General features: G+C 50.5%; 1 protein-coding gene across 5 annotated transcripts in view; it reads left to right on the forward strand.

Moving 5' to 3' along the window:
• Positions 1 to 25,029, forward strand: part of rxraa (retinoid X receptor, alpha a) — an 85,543-nt gene that overhangs the window by 52,968 nt on the left and 7,546 nt on the right. For 2 of the 5 annotated variants that reach the window (XM_076162037.1, XM_076162041.1), the window contains 6 exons: positions 1,101 to 1,338; positions 12,823 to 12,983; positions 15,854 to 16,033; positions 19,348 to 19,532; positions 23,615 to 23,744; positions 24,633 to 24,765. In XM_076162037.1, the coding sequence (XP_076018152.1) occupies positions 1,101 to 1,338; positions 12,823 to 12,983; positions 15,854 to 16,033; positions 19,348 to 19,532; positions 23,615 to 23,744; positions 24,633 to 24,765 (1,027 nt within the window). Of the gene's footprint in view, positions 1 to 1,100; positions 1,340 to 12,822; positions 12,984 to 15,853; positions 16,034 to 19,347; positions 19,533 to 23,614; positions 23,745 to 24,632; positions 24,766 to 25,029 lie in introns of all 5 variants that reach the window. The other 3 variants (XM_076162038.1, XM_076162040.1, XM_076162039.1) reach the window with 3 other exon arrangements.

Here is a 25,029-nt window from a genome sequence, read left to right on the forward strand (position 1 = left end):
CAAACTGGACTCCTTACTCTGGGCCGGCCACTAATCGAGCCATCAGTCAGTTTTATTCCACCGCGCGGAAACAGAGGGACCTGGTCAGTGTGATGGACGAGACACACACACACACACACACACACCACACACACACACACACTCCCTCTTATTACATCACGATGCCATGTCCTGTATACAGAACACACACACATACCGAAGCTCTGCTGTCAGAAACAGAAACGGGACAAAGAGCTCATCAACCGACCCCGGAGATGAAGATGAAGTATTGTTTGCATCGTTCCTTATTTGTGTGAACTGAAGAGTGAAGGGGAAGAGGAGAGACTCACAGACGCATAAGTGGATTGACTGATGTGGGGGGAGAGAGAGGGAGGGAGAGAGAGAGGGAGGGAGCGAGAGGAAGCGGTGTTGAGAGACGAGAGGAGCGAGGGAGGCGGTCGTTATCGGCGCACATAAAGACCTGTCGCCAAATCCAGGGTGACATATGGCAGGAGCCTCCCTCTCTGCTCACACTCCTGCCTGCCTCATATCTCCTGCGCTGACAGCTGATGGGATGATGGCCGCTTGTTCAAGGGAACCAGAAGGACGAGTCAAAGAGGGAGGGAGGGAGAGAGAGGGAGAGGATGAGAGCGTGACCTTATCACTCGCTCTGACCGCAATCTGGCTGCAGGTTTCTCCTCCGTTCCTGCTTCAAGGTCACATTTCTGAATTCCACTGAGACCCCCAACCACCCACCCACCCACACACACACACACACACACACATCCACCCGCACACACACACAGCCTGTCCCTCATATGTAACATGTCCTTATAGATTCCTTGGAGAAGCATGTGTGAAGCCTCAGTGGGAAGCAGTGAGCTCATGTGTGAAATAGCAAGAGACAGCGGAGGGCAGGGGTTCTCAAGCTGTGGTGCGTGTACTTTCAGCGGTACGTGAAGCGTCGCCTGGTTTCACGCAACTGCTGCACATTTGTAAAGGATCAGAAACACTTGATCAAACGTGTGTGTGTGTGTGATTGTCACTTAGCTCTTTGTAGTAAACGACTGCGGTCGTCATGACACTGTGACTAATAATCCTCCCTCTGTTCCTTTGTTCAGACTCGTCGGGTCAGGTGACCTCGTCGCCCCTGGGCTCCCCCACATCCCACCGGGGGATGCACCCGTCTCTGCTGAGCCCGACCTCCATGGGGCCCTCGGGCTCCCTCCACTCTCCAATCAGCTCGCTGAGCTCGCCCATGAACGGCCTGGGCTCGCCCTTCTCCGTCATCAGCTCGCCCATGGGCCCCCACTCCATGACCTCGCCCGGCATGGGCTACGGCCCCAGCGTCAGCCCCCAGGTGAGGCCCGGCAAAGGGACAGAGATGGAGTACATACAGGATTACACACACACACACACACACTTTGGGCACTTCAGACGCGTTGACACCTGCTCACAGGAGCATACAGACACATGACTGTACAGCGTGGACGCATTCTTACAGTGGGATGCGGCAGTGTGTATGCATTGTCCCAGCACTGCACTCACACACTTCTGGAGCCATACACACACACATATGCACCACTGACACACACTTCCCAGATCCAAAGTAAACTTGTAGTCTGTAGAATGGACATGTTGAACCTTGATAACCTTTGACCCTGAACGTCTCTGGATCATAACACAGTTCCAGTGGGGCGTTGATCTGATGTGTTCATAACGTGCACGTCGCCAAAACATGCTCCAATTTACCAAAAGAACACTGGTGACCTAGTTAGGATGTAATTTCTCCATCCATTCTCCCTGTTCTGCTGTCATGGAGGCTAGCATGATGTGATCACAGGCACTCAAAGCTCTGAATCCTCTCAGCTGAGTTCCATTGAGCGTTGAAATCAGCTGGCGGTTTTGTTTTTCATCGCGACTAAAGACCGGGCGGCGCCTCTCGGCGCTCCGTGACACACGGTTTGACACGTGTGACTTAGGCAAATAGCGCCGTGTCTTGCGAACACACTTAAACGCATCGCACATGCATAATTTCCCTGTCAGACACAAGAGGCCCCGTGTTGACCCCCTGCCCCAGTTAATCAATGCCTATTCAAATGGGATTCCAGCTCCGTCATTCACTCTCCGCCACGTCCAGGCCCGCATGTGAAGCTCTCTCCTTCCATATCTCAGTCTCCTCTCTATCCCCTCATTCTCTCTCGCTCTCTCTCTCTCTCTCTGGCTGATCTCTTTCTTCTCTCGTCTCTTTCTTGTCTTCAGTCCTTGTCTCTTTGACACAATCACCATTTCTTCGCCTTCTCGCTCCGTCACTGAGACGTATTTTCTTTGGCGTGAAAAGGGGGGAAAAAAAGAAAAAAAAACACAATTAAGACATCAAAGCCTTCAGTGGCCCAGTTTCTGTCTGGACCCATATCTGAAATTGAAACAGTCCCCCCCCCCCCCTGTCTCCCCCCCCTGTCTCCCCCCCTGCCTCCCCCCTCCCCAAAATGGAGTTGCTGGGCTGGGTTTTTTTTTGTGTTCATTAGTAATTCTGCTGAAGTGTGTCTGCAGTGTGATTGTGTTTTGGGACGAGTGTTTCGGAGGTATTGTCGAGCTTATCGCCGTGTTCTAAGCGAAAGAGTCCCAAATGTAACGGAGTCAAGTGTGGATTAACAGGCATTCTCTGAAAGCCACCACAATCATGGCTAGAACCCCCCCTCCTCCTCCTCCTCCTCCTCCTCTTCCTCTTCTTTCCCCCCCTCCTCCTCCTCTGTCTACTCCCCCCACTCCTGACTCCCCTTCATCTTCATCCTCGTTGTGCCGTCTCCGTCTCTGAGCTTCATATTTGTTATGCAGTTGGAAAAGAATCTGCAATTTTTATTATGCACTTTCTCTACTCGACATGTTTCACTTTGCTTCATGGTGTTGCTGCCCGTTTTAACAGCTGCGTGACGAAGAGCACCTTGACACAGTTGCTAATCGGGGGTGCAGGAAATCAAGGTGGCACTCGCCTTATGAGTCACGTCTGGTTTCCTGTCTGATAGATTGATAGATTACAGCTGAAAAAGCCCCAGAAAAGTCCTTGAAAATTTCCTAAAACTTCACGAGAGGAGACGAATGAAAGGGTGAAGAACAGAAGTACCTCAGCAGGTGTTTGTCCTGATGTTAGCCACCACCCAGAGCTCCCAGAGCAGGGGGTCGAGACATAGATTGACTGATAAATTGCGAGCTTCCCCCCTCAGCTCAGCTCAGCTCAGCTCTACATCCGTATTACCATCGGCACATTCTGTACCAGTGAACTGTCAGAAAGCAGCTCAGAGAAACTGCCACCTTGCAGCCGGCGGAAGAAAATAACTTTGACACAAACCGCCGCATCACAAAGTGTGAGAAAGTCTGCAGTGGAGGAGAAAAGAACAACTAGTTTCAAAATGAGAAAGACAACTGAAGCCTTTATGCACCAGCAGTTTTCCAAATCTATATGAAACTTTAAGATTTAATATAATCTGCTGAATGAAACCGCCCTCAGAAGCAGATGAAGGTAGTAAGGAACGGTCTTAGCTTAACCCCGACTGCTGCTGCCCTTTTCTGAGCGTATGAGCGCTGAGAGGGTGGTGTGTGTGTGTGTGTGTGTGTGTGGGGGCAGGGGGGGACAGGGACCGTGGCTGGATGAGGATGAAGATGGTTGCGGGGCCCTGCGGTGCTGAGGCGCGGCTCGTCTGATGAAACACGATTTGAGTCATACGGCAAACGCCACTTTGCTCTCAACGCTGCTTTTTTCACGGGCAGTCGACTGGAATGAGGTCAGAAGTCGGGCCTTTCCCTCCTAAACCACCCAGAGTTTCGGTACACACCAACCACGCGCACACACACACACACCATATGCACACACAAGCGGACACACACTGTGTACCGTGTACATCCCACAACCACAGAAACATTGACTCTGCCCTAAGTTGAGCTCTTCTCTCTCTTAATGCGTTTGCATGCATGCAGGGTATTCTAACGACCAGTGTGGGTTAAATCTCCACATGTCTGATTCCATGATGAAGTAGAAGTAAACCGTAGAAGCACACCAGGCTCCACTTCAAAGACACAAATGACAACCTCCGTGAAGACCGGGGACAGGAGGAACAAAACCCGTATTCTTAGTTGAATTCTGCGACCTCCGAAAAGCCAAACCACATGTAAAGACCCGGCCGCCCCCTTTATCATCCGCCAGGTCTTACATCTGCAGAAAGAGACGGAGAACTTTCCTCTGGAGCTCTGTCCCCAACATCCAAACACACACACGCACACACACACACAGTCGTGAAGTGGGTTTAGAGTAAGTGTGTGTAGGGACTCGACTCGGCTATAGCGGCTTCATTCTCTCTTAGTGTCCTTGTGTGTGTGTGTGTGTGTGTATATGGTTTCGTGTCAGTATAACGCCCGCATTGTTCCGGTGAGGCCCACACAGGCCTTCAACTGAGAGATTTTGACAGAAAGAATTTGTCTTCATGGATGGATGGACGCTGGATAAGGATACTTTATCTTTCACTAAGTGGGTTTCTCTCCAGTCTCTGGTCGAAGACATCGAGAGAGAAGACGGATCGATGTCTTCCAGGGCATCCGGTCAGGGGGCGATGCCAGGCCACGTTAGGATCAGACCCCCCCCCTTCGCTGGTATCTGCGGGCTAGAGCCTCCGACTAAAACGGAGACCGTCTCTCCCATCGCCGACGCCGCAGCTCGGCAGGCAGCTGGAAGGGATTAGGCAGAGGGGTGGATCACATTTTACACTTCCAGTGACAATGGGAAGACTTGTCTGGCCGTTGTTTCGGCTGAAAGGGATTCTTTATCGCTGGCTCAAACACAAACCCACAGCCACTACTGACTTAATTTTCCATCTTGTGGCTCCGTCTAGCCCTCTGGCTTCCTCTGCTCCCTGTGAAACCTTCCTGACAATCCCAAACCAACTCCAGGCCCCGCAGTGTCTCTCACTCGAGCCTCAGAGACCAAGCAACAAAGCAAAGAGTGTTTCCGAGCGAGTCCAGCGATAACGCGAGAAAGGTGTAAACACTTACGCAAGAAACGGAACGCACGTCTAATAGGATGTGAGTGAGAGGCGGCGGTGATGTCATGGGCCGCATTGGGTCCGTTTTGTTTAGGGGAGGGTCGCTAGGAGACTGAAACATAACACGCTGTAGTGCAGAAGGACAGAGAGAGAGAAGGAGAGAGAGAGAGAGGGAGTATAGAGTAGAGTAGTGGACTGCAGCCCTTTCCTGAGTCGGAGCAATAAAGCAGCAATCCTCTTTGATGGACCTGGATGTAGTCACTCTGCATGACATCATGGTGGCAGGGCTCTAATGGCTGCACAATGGGGCCGTGTGTAGAGGCCTCGGGAGGACAGTTAATGCTCCCCGACGTCAATCAGCCCTCAAATGGATGAGGGGGCGGGGGGAATGTTTTTAGCCAAAGCTGTCTCCAGGTAGCCGTTAGAGACCGTTTGTCCATTCTTCTCCTCCTGATGGGGCAGCTCAAGGAAATGTAACTAATGTGGGACTATGTTTAGACACGCACACTCACTGACACACAGACGCTGGTGTGAAGCTCAACAAAGCCTGAAACTTTGTACTCTTCCTCACAGTTTGTCGGTACAGGTTCTCAGTTGTGTGTTTGCTTGGTTAGAGGTCTGAACTGTTAGAGGTCTGGTGATCCAGCTCCAGGTGTTTGCGGTGCCGCAATGTTGGAACCTTGCCGGCTTTAAAGGTGGAGAGAGAAACAACATGAGGTTTGAGACCCGAGCTGTGGTTTGAGATGAACACATTTACTCTAAACCCGGAGTAAAGTGTGTGTGTGCCTGTGCGGACAGATGTGCGCCGTCACACACCTCTGAAGTGGAACAACACTTTGGAGTGCCGGGACTTCTGCTCCTTTCTTGCCGCTGACACACACACACACACACGCACACACACAGACGTACACGCAGACATTTTTGCATTTTTATCTCACATTTCCTCGATTTTTGAGGGATTTCTGGGAATATTTAGCTCTTTTTTCATCTATTATCTACGGATTTCTTTGACTTTGTACATTGTGTCACTTGTGGCTTCTATCTGGCTGAACGTCTTCCTGTCTGGAGCCAATGTTGACTCACAGGGTCACGCTCTTATGGAAATTTAAATCTGAATATTACCACATTACTTTGGGATAAACAGGAGTCGGTCAGTCTGTACGCAAGGTTCGACAGGGAAAACATGAGGGTATCCAAAGCTTCAAGCGAGCTGCCGGTGGAAAATAGAATGAGCGCTCCATTACGTGCTGGAGGAGGAAGAGCGGACAGTGGAAACTCTGCTGGACTCCCAGAATATGAAGCTCGTACTTCGTCTCTTGACCCGTTCAGACCAGAAGAAATGACCTTTGGGTTCAATCCAGGGTCTCAGAGGCGTCACGGGCCCGCAGAACAAATGGTTCCAGACCCGCCCGAGGAGGAAAAACTCCCTAATAGGCATACAAAGTTGTGAAAAGAAAGGAATTACAGAGACAAAGGAAATGAAATTTAAATGAATCCTGAGTCCTGAGAGAGAAGATGGTGTCGTATTCATTGATTGGTGTGAAATCGTCGTTATCCCGTTGCGTCGGGTCGCACATATTTGTTTGCATTTCTGTTTCTGTATTTCCAAAGTTTGTGCCGTGAGTTTTGAAAGTGGCGAGTCGCTCCTGAAGCGAGCGAGCGACGAGGCGACGTGAGCGGGAGGTTACAATGCAAACACGCCGTGAAGGATTTCCGGCACGGAATGGAACAGGACAGCCTGAGCGTCAGGCGTGTGAGAGAGCGGCTCTGTCAGAGGCAGCCTGCCTGTGTGTGTGTGTGTGTGTGTGTGTGATGCCCACAGGAGCAGTGCCACGTCTCTGAAAACACAAACACACACACACACACACACACACACACACACACACACAGCATATATGCGCACAAAGCATGAAACAAATCCATGAAACACAAACACATTTGCATAGACAGGCACAAATGCTCAGGGAAATATACAAATATACACAAACATGCAAAGAAAAAGTACAAACAAACAGAAAGATGTACATGCAGGTACACACACACATATGCTGCACACACACACGCACGTTAACTCCCATGGTTGCATAAAATATAACACTTAGACAAACACACAAGACACCAGCTGTGTGTTTGTGTGTGTGTCTGTGTGTGTGTGTGTGTGTGTGTGTGTGTGTGTGTGTGTGTGTGTGTGTGTGTGTGTGTGTGTGTGTGTGTGTGTATTCCCAGTTCACTGCAGTAACACTCACTGGCTTTCATGCTGCTGATCGTCTTAACATTCTGTATGCAGTGTAGCAGAAGTTTGAGTGGAAACACGCACACACACACAGACACACACAGACACACACACACACACACGTGTTCCTGCAGCGCCTGCATTGATTCATTTTATGTGGTGTGGCACAGCGTGGAGCCGGAGCTGGAAGTCTCCCAGCTGTCTGGAGGAATGTCAGCTTCTGCTAAATTCTGTCCAGAGAGAGAAAAGGAAGTGTTCTCAGAATCTCTCTATTGTGAAGACAAGCTGTCACTCAAAGCTTCAGATGAAGTCATATCCATTACGAAAGAAGTTGATTTGTTGTTGTTTACAAGTTGGAGGTTTTCGGCAAAGAACGAGGAAACCAAATAAATAAACTGACTAATCAACAGTGTAATGGAGCCGTTTGTTTGGTGTGTGTGTGTGTGTGTGTGTGTGTGTGTGTGTGTGTTTGTGCCCAGGGGTGTGATGATTTGCGGGTGTGTGACAGGTGTCTGTCAGACTTGTAACCGTGCTGTAAGTGATCCTGAAGGTTGTCTCAGTATGAATACACACCGAAGGCCACAGGAGAAACCAACCCATTAACAGACCTCCCTGTGTGAAACCTGACCCCCGCCTCGGTCCAGATCGGACGCCCGCGCCCCCCCGCACACACACACACACATGCACCCACACCCACACACACACACGTGCTGCGGGGATAGGAAGAAAGTCCTGGCTCATTCCTCTCGTGCTTTGAGGCGGCCGTCCAGATAAGATGGAGCTTTTTAGCAGGAAGTGATTGTGCGGAGGTGTCAGAGGTCAAAGGTGACGGGAGGTTATCTTCGGGTGACGATCGTGACCTGATCCCTGTCCTCGCCTCCGTTGATCCCCTGAGGCGAGGTCGGCTTAGGTGTTGTCCCCTGTCAATAGGTGATTTGTGTCCCCTCTGCTGCCACACACACACACACACACACACACACACACACACACACACACACACACTCCTGTTCCAGTGTGAGTGTTTTAAATGGGAGTTGCATTGATTAATGATCCTTAAAGCGGCTCTCTAAGTGTCCCGGCCCTGTAGTGTTTTGTTATTGTCACTTGTTTACATTTTGTCACCGCGGCTAAACTCCAAACCTCCAAAACCGGCGCTGTAAAAAGAGTTACAGACACAGTTTAGGTTGTAGAAGGACAGAGCAGAAGGAGAGCCGATCTGCTTTACTCCTCACTTTTATCTGCTGTATGTTTATATGACGGTCAGGTTCTCAGGTTGAAGAGTTTGAGGCATTGAGCACCGGGCTGTGATTCAGTTTAGGGATCCAGATCGATATCGCTGGATTGTGAAAGCTTCAGACTGTGAAGCTCTGTGATAGACTTCTACTCGGGCGAGAAGAAGAAGAAGAAACTTTCTCTCGGTCTCTTCTCAAAAGGTGCCCTTGAACTGTGAAAGCGCCCAAGTTCCTTACGCGAGGGTTTGCGCACGGAGCGGCGAGCGGCGCGTGAGGATTTGATGTCTGCGTTTGAAGTGTCTTTACCAGCCCAGTCTGCGCTCTCTCTCTCTCTCTCTCTCTCGCTCTCTCTGTGAAGAGCAACTAAGCCTCGACTTAAGCAGAGGCCTCCGCTGTCTCCTGGCTCCTCTTCTCCTCCGCTCACTCTGGGACTCGCTCTCTCCCTCTTTATTCCCTCCATCCTGCGTGTTGCTGTAGCATACAAATACTTCTATAGGACTGAGCTGCTTAGATTACTCACTCTTCTCTAAATGAATGTGGATTAAAGAGAGGATGTGGGCCTTTATTTACAATATTACAACTCAGACTGACTAACTGATGGTTTATCATTATGAAGACTTTGTAGTTTAATTGAAACCACAATTATAAGAAGCATTTCCGGGTTGCCAAGTTGTGGAAACTTCCTTCGTCTGTTTAGATGTTTCTGTAGTTCTCCTTGCTTAGATGTACAAACCCAAATTAAATGAAGAGTACCTCCAGCACCATGGTAACCATTGAGCGCTATGGATAGACGATCAGTTTGTTCACCTTGATCAAGTAGAAGTAACTCTGTACCTCCTTCCAAGCCAAAGTAGGTGGAACACGGGGAGAGAGAATCCTCATCTCAGGGCCGTAATGATGATAGAAGCTTTAACAAACGGGTTAGAAACACATCAGGATCATCTAAAGTAAGACATTAGTTACAACTGGAAAATCTTTTTTGTAAGTTGTTCCCCAAAGGCTTAAGTGTATTTTTAACACAAAGTAGAACTTTCAAGGCATCTTTCAAGGCTGTCGGCGTGATGAAAGTTAACTTCCTTTACTGTGTCTCATCTGATTCTCACACACACACACACACACACACACACACACCCCTCCTCCTTCCAGGCCATAATCGCTCCAAATCTCTCAAAGCTTTCTGCTTCACGAGCGAGGAGCCAGCAGGCAGAGCTCGGACGCTTTGGATCAGTCGGTTGCAGCAATATGTCTCAAATCTGTTTCTTGAATTAGGAAGAGAAAGTTCTCCGTTCCCTTCCTGATGTGATTTAGTGGATGAACATCCAAACCTCCTCCTCCTCCTCCTCTCTCTCTCTTGTATGTACGAGTGTTCTAAGATGTGTTCACTGGCTCGTCTCGTGTCTTTTGAAGTGTAGCGGGGCTGGATATCACTGGATCTGAGCGGCATTGTCCTCTCTGAAGGCTGAGACTCTTAAAGGAAGTCTAAATGAGTGTCCTGTGTGTGTGTGTGTGTGTGTGTGTGTGTGTGTGTGTGTGTGTGTGTGTGTGTGTGTGTGTGTGTGCGCGCAGTGAGCAGCAGCCTGCGGGTGGCACAGGACACATAATCACATATATCAGATGGGTGAAGAATGTGACACCCAGGAGCAGACGGAGACCCTCGCTGTACTAAATGTCCCCCCGCTCCGTCCTCTACATGTTATGTAACACCTCCGGCATATGAAGCGTTGTTACTCATGTGGGCCGCTAACGCTGTACGCCGTTCTGCAGGGATCCTCGTGTCCTACATTTGAGAACTTTGATGTTAAACACGGCCTGGTCTCTGTCTTCTGCTCCGTCTGCGCGCAAGAAACACCGCCAGCTAGCTTGAGCGCGAGCAGGAGGCTGCAGGCGAGCGAGCGAGGGACCGGGCGGGCGAGCGAGCATTTGATCGTCAAGGGGTTTCCCAAGGAGATACTGCTGCACACACACTCACACACACACACACACACACACACACACAGCTGGCATGTGAAGGGTCACATGTATGTGTTTTTTCGGGGAGGGAGCATGTATTCTATTTCCAGAGGCCTGAGCCGCTTTAATCCCCCCGCCTTGCCTCCACTGCCATGGGGGCAGAAGAGAAAGAAAGGCCCCCCCTGGCCCCCCCTGGCCCCCCCGGCCCCCCGGTCCACCCCGCCGTGGGGAAGCGTGTTGCCCAGATTGAGTTGCAGGTTTCACTGAAAATAGATTGTGAGTGGAAGAGTGTTTTCTGTCAGGCAGACAGAGGGTTTGATAGAGGCGATCTCAGCCCGGGAGACGGCTCTGTCAGAGCGGCGCTGCGGGGGGAAGAGAGCAGACCTGGACAGAGGTAAGACCTCATGCTGGGTGCAGAGAGAGAGACGCACACACACACCGCACACACACACACAGGCTGCTGGAGCTGCTACCAAACAAGTAATGCATCCTCCTGTGTGTGAAGTGCACATTCCCAACACAATGGTGTGTGTGTGTGTGAGAGAGACGTACAGGAAGCTGACAGGAGACGAGCTGAGTCTGATTCAGGCTGAGTTTGAGTTTAAAAGACGACTTAGTTCCTCTGAGAGATGAAGAAGTTGGTTTGATATTGATGATACAAAGTTGTGACAGGGAAATAGTGTGTGTGTGTGTGTGTGTGTGTGTGTGTGTGTGTGTGTGTGTGTGTGTGTGTGTGTGTGTGTGTGTGTGTGTGTGTGTGTGTGTGTGTGTATAAACACAGCGTGCAGAGCAGGTCAGGGGTCAGTGTGAGTGTGTGAGCTGATGACTTTGGTGTGTCGGAGGGCTTCACCTCCTGAACCCTGCAGACCCTCCAGGTGATCCATCATCCACACGCACGCACGCACGCACGCACACACACACACACACACACGACGGACTGCAACAGGTTTACATCTGAAGACCTCATCACATCTGTGCAGCCTGGAATTCATCATAAATGTGTGTGTGGTGGCAATCAGGGCGTCTTCCTGTGTGTGATGATTCCATACGTCACCTGGGATGCTGAGGAGCTGTTTGTCTCCGTGTGTGTGTGTGTGTGTGGGTCCATCTGTGTGTGTGTAAGTTTATATTAAAGACGAAGCGATTGTTTGAGTCTTTAAACGTGTTCTAGGACCTGTTTGTGATGAGAGGCGTGTCAGATCTCCCCAAACATAGCTGAGGGACACACACACACACACACACACACACACACACACACAGAGACACACACACACGCCTACCGTATGTGGGCTCTGTCTTTACCAGGATCACCAGGACTAAATGGTTCCTCTGTCTGGCCCTGAGTCTCCCTGTTGCATTGTGGGTTATAATTAGAGCCCAGACGTGTTTGTGCTGTCACATGTGTCCCTAGTGTGCACACTTAATGAAAACACGTCTGGCTGCATGAGTCCGTGTCATCGCTCTGCCAACTCTGGCCCCCGCCACTGTGTGTGTGTGTGTGTGTGTGTGTGTGTGTGTGTGTGTGTGTGTGTGTGTGTGTGTGTGTGTGTGTGTGTGTGTGTGTGTGTGTGTGTGTGTGTGTGTGTGCGCTGTAGTAAAGCCGTTCTGAAGCTTTGGACCCGGATCGGCACTTTTATGAGATGAAACGTAACGCTCAGTGTTTTAGGATCGTTTCCCTCCTGCTGCCCTCTAACTTTTATCTACTCTGGAAACAGCATGTAGCTACTTAGAATAATTAGCCTCCTCTTGCTCTGCGCTTTTAGTCTGAGGCGAGGAGAGGAAGGGAGAGGAGAGGAGAGGAGAGGAGGGGAGGTCACTTTAGATGAATTTTATCAAAGTGCCTCTTTTTCTTCCCGTAGAGGAGAGGAGGGAGCGAGCGAGGGAGCGAGCGTACGACTCGGGGCTCCAGCTGCACTCACACTAAAACAAATTCTGCCTCTTTATTCGGCTGTACTGATAAATTTTGCAACGGCGCCGCGCTGGTGTCGAACATTTGGGAGCCGCGGGTGGGATGAGGGGGGAGGAGGGGGGAGGAGGAAGGGGGGAGGGAGGGAGGGAGGAAGGGGGGTGTCTTGTTGGAGACCATGAATAAAAGAGTTCCCGGGGTGGAGTGGTGCAGGATCCCACTGCTCCAGATTTAGATCTGAAACAGAAGGAAGTGAAGGGAGGAGGGAAACAGAGAGAGAGAGAGAGAGAGAGAGAGAGACGGCTGCAGTCTGACCATCTGTATCCACTAGGAGACGTCATGTTATCCTCCTCTGCACCCCCTGTGTGTCATGCGGGGCTCAACACGTGATGTCATGATGTAAACAGGAGCCGGGTGCCGTCGTTGTACGCATTGTTGCTTGGAGTTGCTTGGTGACCTGTGGTGTGTGTGTGTGTGTTTGTGCGTGTTGATGTTGCAGTTGAACTCGCCGATGAACTCGGTCAGCAGCACGGAGGACATCAAGCCGCCGCTGGGCCTCAACGGCGTGATGAAGGTGCCGGCCCAGCCCTCAGGCACGGTCCTGTCGCTCACCAAACACATCTGTGCCATCTGTGGAGACCGGTCCTCAGGTGAGCTTCTTCTTCTCCTTCTCCTTCTCCTTCTCCTTCTTCTTCTCCTTCTTCTCCACCAGTGGCCCAAATTTAACTGAACTCAACTCAGTGAGACCAAAACCTCCTGCATGGATGTAAGAATCATGCTGAGGTGACAAAATTAAGGCGACCCTGCTGCATTTTTCTGCATAAGTAAGATGAATAATCGTGTTTTATGTTGAAACAAGCATCATTAGGTTTCTGAGCAGCGAGCTGGTTGAGCAGCTATGCAGTTTAGCTCCAGTTTAGCTCCAGCTCCTTCTCTGAACCCAGAGTTCCTGTATGGATCGTATCATTTCTTTTGTAAATAGATGAAAGATCTTCTGAGTTAAACGGAGCTCAGCTGAATCCAACAGTTTGCTTTTATTTCATCCAAACTTCTTCCGAATGTCCTTGAGAAATTGTTTGTATGAAGTCGGCCGGTGGTGAGACGACCAATCAGCTCTCAGCTTCATCTATTATTCAAGCGCAGGATTGTGGGACGCCATCAGCATGAAGAGAAGAAGCTTTTTACACTTTAGAAGAAGAAGAAATCCTGAAAGAATGTGAGAGACCTTGCAGCTTGTTTCTGATTCTGGTTGTCTGAATGAAGAACCTCCAGAGACCAAGACCCCTACAGACCCCTACAGACCCCCACAGACCCCTACAGACCCCCATAGACACCCATAGACCCCCACAGACCCCTACAGACCCCTACAGACCCCTACAGACCCCCACAGACCCCTACAGACCCCCAAAGACCAGTCTGGCAGGACTACACAGCTCAGTGCCTCTGGAGATCTTTTTGGAAACATGGACTAAATGTGGCGAGATTGAATCCACGCCTGAGAAACTCCATGGTGACATCATCATCAGCAGCAGCAGCATCAGCAGCATCAGAGGGAGAGAAGCTGGACGCACTGTGATGAAACCAAAGCTCAAAGAAAAGGACTGAAAGGACTCAGAGAAGGAGTCTGAGGGGAAACCACGCGTGGCCCGTCACTCATCCTCTCCCGTCCCGACCTGTGGGTGGGCTGACAGGGACCCCACGGAGGCAAAGGAGAAGAAAAGCTGAAGAAGCCAGAGTCTGACAGCGTAACACAACCAAATCTGCTCCAATTTGAATAGAATTTCAGATCAAAACAGCAAAAAAAACTAAAAAATGTTTTTCCCCGACTCCAAAGCAGCGTTCAGCCATCAAAGCTTCATCATGGAGCCGCAACATTCAGCAACATTCTGACACAACATGCAACATTCAGACTACAACCTGTGTTTTTACCCGCGTTATTCCCGGTCACCGTAGCGACGCCACCTTCAAGGCAGAGGAGCCAGACTTTGAATTTGCGAAAACAAGAGTCCAAACTTGGCGTCACGCTCATCTCCTGCTGCTGCTGCTGTTGTTGTTGTTGTTGTCGTCGTCTATGAGGCTTAACAATCGTGAGAGAACTGTCATGAAATCCAAACGGTGTCCTTGGCAACCGAACCCGTCTGTGATTCAGCAGGCGTGACGTGCGTGAACGCTCAGACGCTGTTATTGTGCAGTTTGCTGATTGTTACAAACACTTAGCCTCTCCTCCGTCGTCTGGATGTTTTCTTTGTTATTTGTGGAGTGGAGTGTGTTTGATTTACTGAACACCTTAAACATTCAAACCTTCTGCTCATCTTCAAACCTGAGTCCTCCGGTGTTTATTAAGGTTTATAAAAGGCGTTTTTTTGGTAGGAGGGGCGGGGGCGGCGGGGGTTAAGTTATCTCATTCAGCTTTCTTGTCATCCTGCGTCGTCAGCGCCACACACACACACACACACACACACACACACACCCGAGGGGGAAATGAAAACAAAGTTGCGGCGGCGAGGTCACGCTTCATTTAGCCGCTCGCAGGCTGTATTTGTCTTCTCTGGTGGTCTGAGCAGCACAGAGCCAACAAAGGAAGGAGTCTGACACCAGGAGCAGCAGAGAGTGCAGAGGAGCAGGAGGAAGATACTTTGTGTTTGATGAGTGGCGAAGATTAGAGGAAGACTCTATTCGGCGTCACGACACGAGGTGATGAATGGATACGATGAAAAGATAAATCAGGTAAATGAGTTTACAGCTTACAGGAATCTGCAGCCTGCAAAGCCCCAGAATGCATCTGTCAGCAGCTGTTTGTCTTCTGCAGGACGCCACGGCAACGTGTCAAACAACAACAACAACGCCTGGGAGGAAAAATCAGCAGATAATCTGATTGATATCAAATACACTGTTTGGCCACGCGGCAATCAACAAAGTGTCTTAAATGTATGATGTCGTGTGCTGAGGTCACCATGGTGATCAAACAGCTGCATTCAAGTTTGTTCATCTCATCTCTGCTGACATCCAAATCTCTCCTCTCTCTCTCTCTCTCTCTCTCTCTCTCTCTCTCTCTCTCTCTCTCTCTCTCTTCACCCCTCACTCTCTGTCTTGCTCTCTCGCTCTCTCTCCCTCTCTGTCTTTCTCTCTTTCTCTCTCTGTCTCTCCTCTCTCCCTCTGTCTGTCTGCCTCTCTCTCTCTCTCTTCCCCCCTCTCTCTTTGTCTCTTTGTCTCTCTCTCTCTCTTCCCCCCTCTCTCTCCCTCTCTCTCTTTCTCTCTCTGTCTCTCCTCTCTCCCTGTCTGTCCCCCTCCCTCTCTCTCTCTTCCCCCCTCTCTCTTTCTCTCTTTGTCTCTCTCTCTCCCTCCTCTCTCTCTCCCCACCCTCTCTCTCTCTCTCTCTCTCTCTCTCTCTCTTCCCCCCTCTCACTCTCTCTTTCTCTCTCTCACCCTCCCTCTCACTCTCTCCCTCTCTCTCTCTCTCTCTCTCTCTCTCTCCCTCTCCCTCTCTCCCCCCTGTCCCCCTCTCTCTCTCTCCCCTCAGGTAAACACTACGGGGTGTACAGCTGCGAAGGATGCAAAGGTTTCTTCAAGCGGACGGTGCGTAAGGACTTGACCTACACGTGCCGCGACAACAAAGACTGCGTCATCGACAAGCGTCAGAGGAACCGCTGCCAGTACTGCCGCTACCAGAAGTGTCTGGCTATGGGCATGAAGAGAGAAGGTACAGCACATACCGTTGAGGATAATGTCACCTATCTAACCTCTCTAACGCTCCCTGTGTTTCTTCTTCTGTGGTGCTCTGATGGTTTAGTGGAGAAGCCTCTGTGCTCCTCAGAATAAATCTAATTTTGAGTTTTCAAAGTGACGCCGGAAGGAAGAATGCTTGTAAATTGGCCGTGACTCCTGCGTGACTCACGACCTCTGAAGTTATGCGTGCGAGCCAGCGTGTGTGTGTGTGTGTGTGTGTGTGTGTGTGTGTGTGTGGTCACAGAGCCGCAGTTCTGCCTGTTTAAACACACGGACAGTTACTTTTGGTATGAAATGTTCTCCGCTGAAAAGGTGAAAAGTTTGTAGGGACAAACACACGATGACGACGGTCCCTCCTCCTCTTCCTCCGCTTCCGTCTTTTCAGATCCGCAACTTTGTTTCCTGTCCCGCCAGTGCCAAATGTTCACTTTCTCCGTGTTCCCCCCCCGCCCGTCACGTTGTGTTCCTGGCAGCCGCCGCTCCTCTTCTACCGTAATTAGCTTTGTTCTGCTCCAGGCGCCACTTTTTGGGGCAAACTAAAACGTAGCGGCTTGTATTCGCAGCCCCGAGCAGCTCAGCGTTTCTGTCTGGTGTGTGTGTGTACGTGTGTGTGTGTGTGTGTGTGTAGATGCAGGGAGAGGATTTGTGGAAACAGGCGCTCCTGTGGGAGAGCAGGAAGCCAAACTCCCGCCTGCATGTCACCGCTCCCGCTCCTGTGCCCCCTTAATGATCCAGCGCTCAGACCTGAACCTGCAGCCTGTCGACTTAGAATGATTTGTCTTTCTTCACCTGAGCACGTGAGTGTGTGTGTGTGTGTGTGAGCTCCGTGTGCACGACTGCTGCAGAGAATCGCACTCATCTGAACAGAAGACACGCGTGGAGACGTTGAAATTAATCACACGCGATGATTTGAGGCGAGAGTCGAGCGTTTGGTCCGTTTAGACACGCGAGCTCTTCGTCACAGAGCCGGGCGAGTGTGTGTCCGATCCAACGGCAACAGCTGGGTGAGGTGAGGAAGACGAGGCAGAGGGTGTGAGCTTTAACACTCGAGGAGGAAGGTGTGAGGAATATTCGCACTTCAGCAAATCAATTACTGCCTCTCCCCGATACGATCGCCACGGTTACTGTAGAGAAGTCACACACACCCTGCGTGGTTTCAAGGAGAGCGAGGTGTGTGTGCGTGTGTGTGCACGCCTTAAACCTGTATATGGAGACACGTTTGTTTCTTGGAGTGATGCATTCTGGGGGCTTCTGTCTTCTTCGTCATCCTCCTCTCTCCGCTCCTGCTTTGATTGTATTTCTTCTTCTTCTTCTTCTTCTTCTTCTCTCTCTGTCTCTGGTTCTCTCTCTCCGCCTCGCTCGGCCCTGAGGGCTGCGTTAGGGGAACAAGGCAGCAGAGCCCAACAGGGCCGAAGCCAATCCACAGAAAAACAGGATTAAATGAATTTATGCTCCCTCAGTCTGGGGGAATAAAGCTAACATGATTTCAGCCCGGCTCACCTCTCGCTGACTCCAACACAAGCATGCTACCCTTGGGCTGACCTCCACCAGCAGACAGCAGTTCCTCTAAAGCGGGGGGCCCCTTTCCTCCTCTCCTCTCCTCTCCTCGCCCCCTTGAGCCCCGCCCCCCTCCCTCCCCACCGCTCACGACCTCTGCGATTCCCCAACAGAAATTGGAGTCGAGTCAACGTAAGAGGATCTTCCTGCAAGCCTCTGTGTGTGTGTGTGTGTGTGTGTGTGTGTGTGCGATACGTCTGTGTGTGTGTGTGTGGGAGGGGGGGGGGGGGGGGGATCTCCAGGTGTGTGTGTGTGTGTGTGTGTGTGTAGACATGCTGACACAGAATTTCCAGAGAGCTTCATCGTGCGTAACTTTGGAGTAAAGCAAACGTCTTTCTGATGTGTGGGGGAGAGACGGATTAAAGCCGCGGTGCTTCTCTGTGGTGTGTTATATTAGCTGAGTTATAGCCTGAATACACACACACACACACTCTCACACACACTCACACACACGCGCGCATCTTTCCGTCCTGGCCTCTCTTGAGGCTGGAGGTGCGGTTTCTCCTGCCGGGGCCACAGTGAGCCTCCGTGTCTGCTCAGCACACAAACCATTTCCTGTCTCTCCCCCGCCAAGCCAATCAGAGGAGGGGACGGCCGAGGGGTCCTGCCTCAACCAGACGCTTCTATGGACCAGAAGAAGAAGAGAAAAAAGAGAGCGAGGCTGCGAGACAAAGTCCTCATTGATCAGCGTGGTTTCCTCTCTGTCACACAGACGATCTCGTGGCCGCGGCGTCGTGCTTAAATAAGCGGCGACTCCTCTCCATTATTCATGCGTCTATAAATGATTTGTGTTCAAAAGACGACGTGTGTGTGTGTGTGTGTGTGTGTGTGTGTGTGTGTGTGTGTGTGTGTGTGTGTGTGTGTGTGTCTGTGTGTCTGTGTGTGTGTGTGTGTGTGTGTGTTGTCCAGCGCGACATGAAAAACACATCTCTGTGATAAGAAAGTGAGCCGGGCTCCTTAATGTGCTCCAGACGCTCTGCAGAGGCTGGGATTGATGACACGGCCGCCATCACACACACACACACACAGTGAAGAGTGTGCGCCCTTGTGTGTGTGTGTGTGTGTGTGTGTGTGTGTGTGTGTGTGTGTGTGTTAGAATTCAAAGGGGAGATTGAAGACGGCAAACAAATTCAGAGATGCGTTTTGCTTGAAATCATCTCAGAGGAGATATACGTGTGTGTGTGTGTGTGTGTGTGTGTGTTTGTGTCTGTTGTGTATCTAAAGCACACACTGGTTGCTCGGTCGGCATGCGAGGGGGAGAAGTGAGGAGGTGAGGAGACACACAGAGGCTGTGAGGTCTCAGCTCATCCATGTGTCAATCATCAATCATCAATCTACCATCACGTCACTTTGGTCCGATACTCAGTGATGTCACTGTTATGATGTCACTGTTATGATGTAATGTCTGATTCTGACATGTTCTGCTTTTTTTAAGGACTGAAAAATTGATTAATCAATAAATTTTTTCCCCTCTCATTTAAAAACTTAATTAAATATAAAAATAAGAATAATAGAAAAATTCATGCTGAGTTTTTTTTCCACTCAATTCTGTTTAATTTAAAAATCCTCTTTACATTTTTCTGCAATTCTTCCTGCTTCTAGTGGAGTTTCCTCTTGCGTGTAAATCATCTCAGCAGTGTGTAGATGTGTGTGTGTGTGCGTGTGTGTGTGTGTTTACTGAGGCTCAGATGCTCTTGACGCTGTGAAAACAGCAGTAGTGACCGGAACTAGTTTTGTTACATGCAGCCGTTCAGGAGGAGCGCCAGCGAGCCAAGGAGAGGAGCGAGAGCGAGGTGGAGTCCACCAGCTGTGCCAACGAGGACATGCCTGTGGAGAAGATCCTGGAGGCCGAGCAGGCGGTGGAGCCCAAGACCGAGACCTACGTGGAGACCAACCTGGGGGTGCCGTCCAACTCGGTGAGTGGCTTATACACACACACACACACACACACACACACACACAATGAGGGCTTTGTTTTCATTTAAGCCGGGAAAACAAATGACCTCATATCTGTGTTTAGTTGTACATTTATTCAGGTTCTATTTGTTGTGATTTGTCGTAGCGGTCATACGTTTCCTCCAAGAGAAAGAAAGAAAGAAGGAGCTGCTGCCAGAGTGTGAATCAGATCAGTTGTGTGTGTAAAGTGTGTTGGTTTCCTGCCCCCTGCTGGTTCTGCATGGACATGAATTCCGTTTGGGTTTTCCCGCCTGTCCACCGTCTCTCCGTCCCGTGGGCGGCGCCTGCAGCCGGGGAGGTAGCGTGACCTAGATCACCTGTTCACCTTGTATCATCTCCTTCGCTGCCCCGTCCCCCTCAGACGCAGCCGGGCCCGGTGGACTCTGACACAGAGGAGACGAGGAGATGAGAGACATGAATAATGCAGCAGGCAGCCTGTTCCTCAAAGCTGCACACAAAGCTGCAGCTTTCTCAGGAATTTCTGCTGGAACATGAGAAGCAGAGGAGCTGTGCGGCGGGGGGGGGGGGTGAGAACGAAGGAGCGAGTGTGTATGCTTATGTATGTGTGTGTGTGTGAGAGAGGGAGAGCTTCTTCTGGGATTCATCTGCTTCAGGGGAGGGAATGTCCTGTGAAGTGAAGGTAGAAATGTGAAGGCTGTTATGTGAGTAAATGGGGAGAAGGGGAAGGAGGAACAGGGGCTCACACACAAACACACACACACACACACACACACACACACACTCACGCTGTGTGTGTGTGTGTCAGGCTCTGCCATGGCGGGTCCCTTGTTGCCCGCTGCCTGACATCAGGACGAGCTGTTTGAAATGATTGTAAAGGAGAAGAACACAGCTCTGATTACCGGCTGCACATCAGCAGGTGAGACGGCTGAGACCGACCAGCGGGGGCGCCAGAGGGCATCAGAGGGGGCAGCAGGTGTTTGTACTACAGGAGACATAGATACAAGCGAGCAGTCAGAGGCAGAGACATGAAGACAAACTGCTCTGTCTATCTGTCTCTTGGTGACTTTTTGCTCCTCCTCCTCCTCCTCTTCGGGCAGCGTTTCTCCACGATGATTGACGGACAGTTACGCCTCAAGTAGCGGCGGAGTAGTTTTTGACAAGCATTTAAAGAGATCTGCTCCATGTTGTGCTTCATTAAAATGGAGTAATGGAAAGTTCCCCCTCGCTCTCTCTCTCTCCCTCTCTCTCTCTCTCCCACTCTCACTCTCTCTCGCCCTCCCTCCCTCTCTCTCTGGTCTCAGGCCTCATGTCATCAGCTTGTCACTCACCTGTGCAGACTTACGGGCCTGAGTCGTAGAAGCAGCGGAATCATAAGAACGCCTTAACTTTGTCGAACCATATTTGTCTTCCTGTAAGTCAAATGTAACAAAGATCTAACTAACTAGGACAACTGCAGCAAAACTCACATAAACAAAGAGAAACCAAAGAGTTCCTCAGGCTTCTGTCTCGCTCAGTTCGTTCAAACTTTGATTATACAGCCGAACGTGTTTTATTTTCACCTTCTACCCGTCACAAATGGAAGAACCCTTAACCTGAGGATCCTGTGACTGTAAGTGGATTCATTCAGGCTCGTCCGCTCTCATCTCCTCAGCCGGCCTCTCACTGCGGCAGAATCCTATTAACTCCACCCGTGCGTCTGACTCCGTCCTCTTCCTTCCTTCATGGCGGCACAGACGCACGATCTTGCTCGCTGAATGTAAACACAGCGTCTCTCCGTCTGTGGCAGCGCCGAGACCTGAGGTGACGATCCTTCAGGTCTCGGTTCGCGGCCCAGTCTCTTCCTAATTGCTCCTCTGCGCCTTGAACAGTAAGTACAGTCATGTGACGCCTGAGGAACGTGTCGTCTCCTCGTCTCCTCGTCTCCTCGTCTCCTCTCCTCTGTCATCTCCACACACAAGGAGAAACCAGGTCAGTATAAACACGGATAAGATCATCATGCAACATTCATGAGCCTCACATGAGCCTGAGCCATGAGCGTGTTTAACCAGAACCCTGGGACGTGGATCCTTCTGAGGGGGGGAATCCTCACTGAAGCCCCCCCCCCCCCCCCCCCCCCCCCCCCCCTTCCCTCCTCTTCCTCCCCCCTTCTTTGCCTTTTGTTTTGGCTCCGGCTGCCCTTTGGAATGAATTAGCCGAATCTTGTTTGCGCGTCTTGCAGAGGAAGAGGAGCTGGGGAGAAACCGCCGCGGCGTCCACGTCTCCCGCGGAGATCACATGCTGAAATATTCATAAGATGCCTGTTTCCTTTCTCCCCCCCCCCCCCCTGAAGAAAAGAGGAGTTTCAAAACAGTGTTGTCTTTGTGTCTGCTCGACTTCTTCATATCTCTGCCTGGTGCTCTGTGAGCTTCACACCGCCGGGAGAGGAGCGGATGGATTGAGCGGTTCTCGTCTCAGGCCTGTGTGTGTGTGTGTGTGTGTGTGTGTGTGTGTGTGTGTGTGTGTGTGTGTGTGTGTGTGTGTGTGTGTGTGTGTGTGTGTGTGTGTGTGTGTGTGTGTGTGTGTGTGTGTGTGTGTGTGTGTGTGTGTGTGTGTGTGTGTGTGTGTTATGAGACGCTGTTTTCCTCCTCATCTTGAACTAATCTTCTCCTGAGAGCCTGCAGTTGATGTTGGGATCCTCCAAGCTTTCCCCCATTGATCTGCGGGATTTTCGGAGAAGGAAGTCGGGAGGAAGTTTGCTGACTGTTTATGTCAGCGCGAGTTCACACAGGGATACTTAGACTTTAGGATGTTTACTTGATTTAAATTATGCAGAGGAGATGTGGAGCCTCAGCCTCTTTGTTCCTGGGATGTAGATGTGGATGCTTGATTACTAATCTGTGCTTTTTTGGGATCTTTTCTTTGGCCAGTTGACACTTTAGTGAGAGACGTTAGGATCAGGATACAGCTCATAAACTCCGTCTGGCTCATGTGCTGGTTCTCAAACTGTGGTCCGTGTAGCCCAGGTGGTACTTAAAGCCTTGTGGAGATCTTTCAGAGGTTCATAAGGTCTCCTAAGGTCTCCTTTGCTGCCACTGCACCTGATTTCCTCATCAAGTCTACATGTTTGAAGCCTTACATCTGCAAATATGAGGGATATCTGGAATATTGCAGTGTGTTAGGAATAATAAATGAGGACGTGTGATTATACAAAACCACCAAACATAAATGTTCCATGTCTGCATTAATATAATAATCATGTCCGTGCCTCTGAGCTCTAAGTTTCTTCTCTCGTCGGCCTCCTTTTCATCCTGCTCTCCTCGGGGCTTGAGTAGATTATAATGAGCTGAACGCACTGCAGCTTTCTCCCTGTTTCACCTTCACTTCATTGTCAGTGTGTGTAGCTTCATCGCCAGCGTGCTTTTAAGTCTTCAAGTCCACCATTATTACTGTTCTAATCATTTTACAAACTATTAATTGTGACTAGATTATGAGGCTGAATATAATTGGATATGTTGGATTCCCGGGCCTCTTCTTTGTTGTCTTTATCTGATTGATTGAAGACTCTAGTGGAATTTACACATTGAGGATGAAAGTGTTCAAGCGGGAGATGATGGCCGGTCATTTTCACATTTTTGCCGCTTCCTTTCCAACACTTACGGCCCGGCTCGGCCCGGCCCGGTAACGAAGTCCCACTTGAGCTCCTAAGCGCTCGGTCTGTTGTGAAGTGTCGGTGGAGAGAGGGGGACGGCCCCCCCGAGCCCCCCTGAGCTCCGCCGGCTGTCTGAAGGCCTGATTTGTGTGAAGGTTAAAGGATCCCCGAGGAAGGATTCTGCTCGGTGAAAGTCTTTTTTTAAGCAGCAGGTATTTCCTCCACCAGCTTTGGCAGAATCACTGTTTGTTTTGTCGTCCTCCTTACGCCTCCTCACGCCTCTTCATAGCAGATCAGTCACTGCACAGCGCGAACGGAAGCGTGTGTGTTTTTAGAGTTTGGTGGCTCGTAGAGAAAATGACACACAACGCGAAGAAAGAGCCGTTATTTATTTAACGTTTTAATTGTGTGTGTAACATGAAGACGTGTGTGTGTGTGTTTGCTACCCTGCAGCCGAACGACCCGGTGACGAATATCTGCCAGGCCGCCGACAAGCAGCTGTTCACCCTGGTGGAGTGGGCCAAGAGGATCCCCCATTTCTCTGAGCTGCCGCTGGACGACCAGGTCATCCTCCTACGAGCAGGTCAGTGTGAGAAGGAAGAGGGAAGAGCTTTGATTTAGAAGAATGGGACGAGCTCAGACCACACACACACACACACACCTGCCTCCATGTGAGCAGCAACATTGCGGCGTAACATTCTCCATCATGCGTTTCTGGGCTGTCGTTCCTAATCGCACCATTCCATTTTCCCTCCACGTTGGGGGGGGAAATGCTATTGCACACCCATCCTGTCCCCAGAAGAAACCCCTCCCCCCCCCCATCAGTCCTTATCCATCGCACATACCAATGATGGAGAGACTTCAGCAGAGGAGAGAGAGAGAGAGAGCGAGAGAGAGAAAGACGTTATTATGGAGCGCTCCTCTCCTCTCGGCTCTCAGGTTTTCTATAAATAACCGCTTTAGTTCTGCTGTATCGCAGATAAAAGCATCCCTGCTCCTCTCATATCCAACTCAACTCTGGGGAGAAGAGGAGAGTGTTGCCAGGCAGAACAGTTAAAGGAGCCCTGTCACTCAGAAAGCGGCGCCCTTGTGTCTCTCCGCCGCTCTCTCTGGGCGTGGAGGCCCCTGCTTTGCCACATCAAGGCTGTTGTCTTCATGGCGTTGGCAGGCGCAGCTCATCCCTTTTACACGCTTGTCTCCTCAGGAAGCATGATGCAGATGTCTTAGTAAGAACCTGATGCCCGCGCTTCAGAGAGCTGCACGCTTTTACCACGCAGCTTAATTGATACATTGGAAATTCCCCCCCCTTTGTTGTCACTTTGATTTCGTCTGAATGCAGTGTGAACTTTTGGACTGGGATTTGCTTCATCCTCCCTCTCTCTCTCTCTCTCTCCCTCCCTCTCTCTCTCTCTCTCTCTCTCTCTCTCTCTCTCTCTCTCTCGCTCTCTTCCTCTCTTCCTCTCTGTCCCAGGTTGGAATGAACTCCTCATCGCATCGTTTTCGCACCGTTCCATAGCGGTGAAAGACGGTATCCTGTTGGCGACCGGGCTTCACGTTCACCGCAACAGTGCCCACAGTGCTGGAGTGGGAGCCATCTTCGACAGGTCGCTGTTTAAACATATCTCCTGAGACATTTTGCATTCAGTAAATTGCTTATTGTTACCTCACAGTTGCAAAAAAGAAGTTTGTGTACCCCCTAAGTTTAGAGTTCCTTTATTTTGAGGCCCTAGACAACCATTCAGACTGCTCCTGTCTTAACACCAGCTTACCCCTAGATGGCAGCAGAGACTAAGGATGGTGCGGCCGAACGTTTGACTGCATCGTCACCGCCTGCTGAGCCGGATCCAGAATGGTCCTGCCATTATTGA

Source organism: Genypterus blacodes, unplaced genomic scaffold, assembly GCF_046128005.1.
Source record: "Genypterus blacodes isolate CSIRO-AG114 ecotype Tasmania unplaced genomic scaffold, CSIRO-AGI_Gbla_v1 ptg000119l_1, whole genome shotgun sequence".
In the NCBI taxonomy this organism is placed as follows: domain Eukaryota; kingdom Metazoa; phylum Chordata; class Actinopteri; order Ophidiiformes; family Ophidiidae; genus Genypterus; species Genypterus blacodes.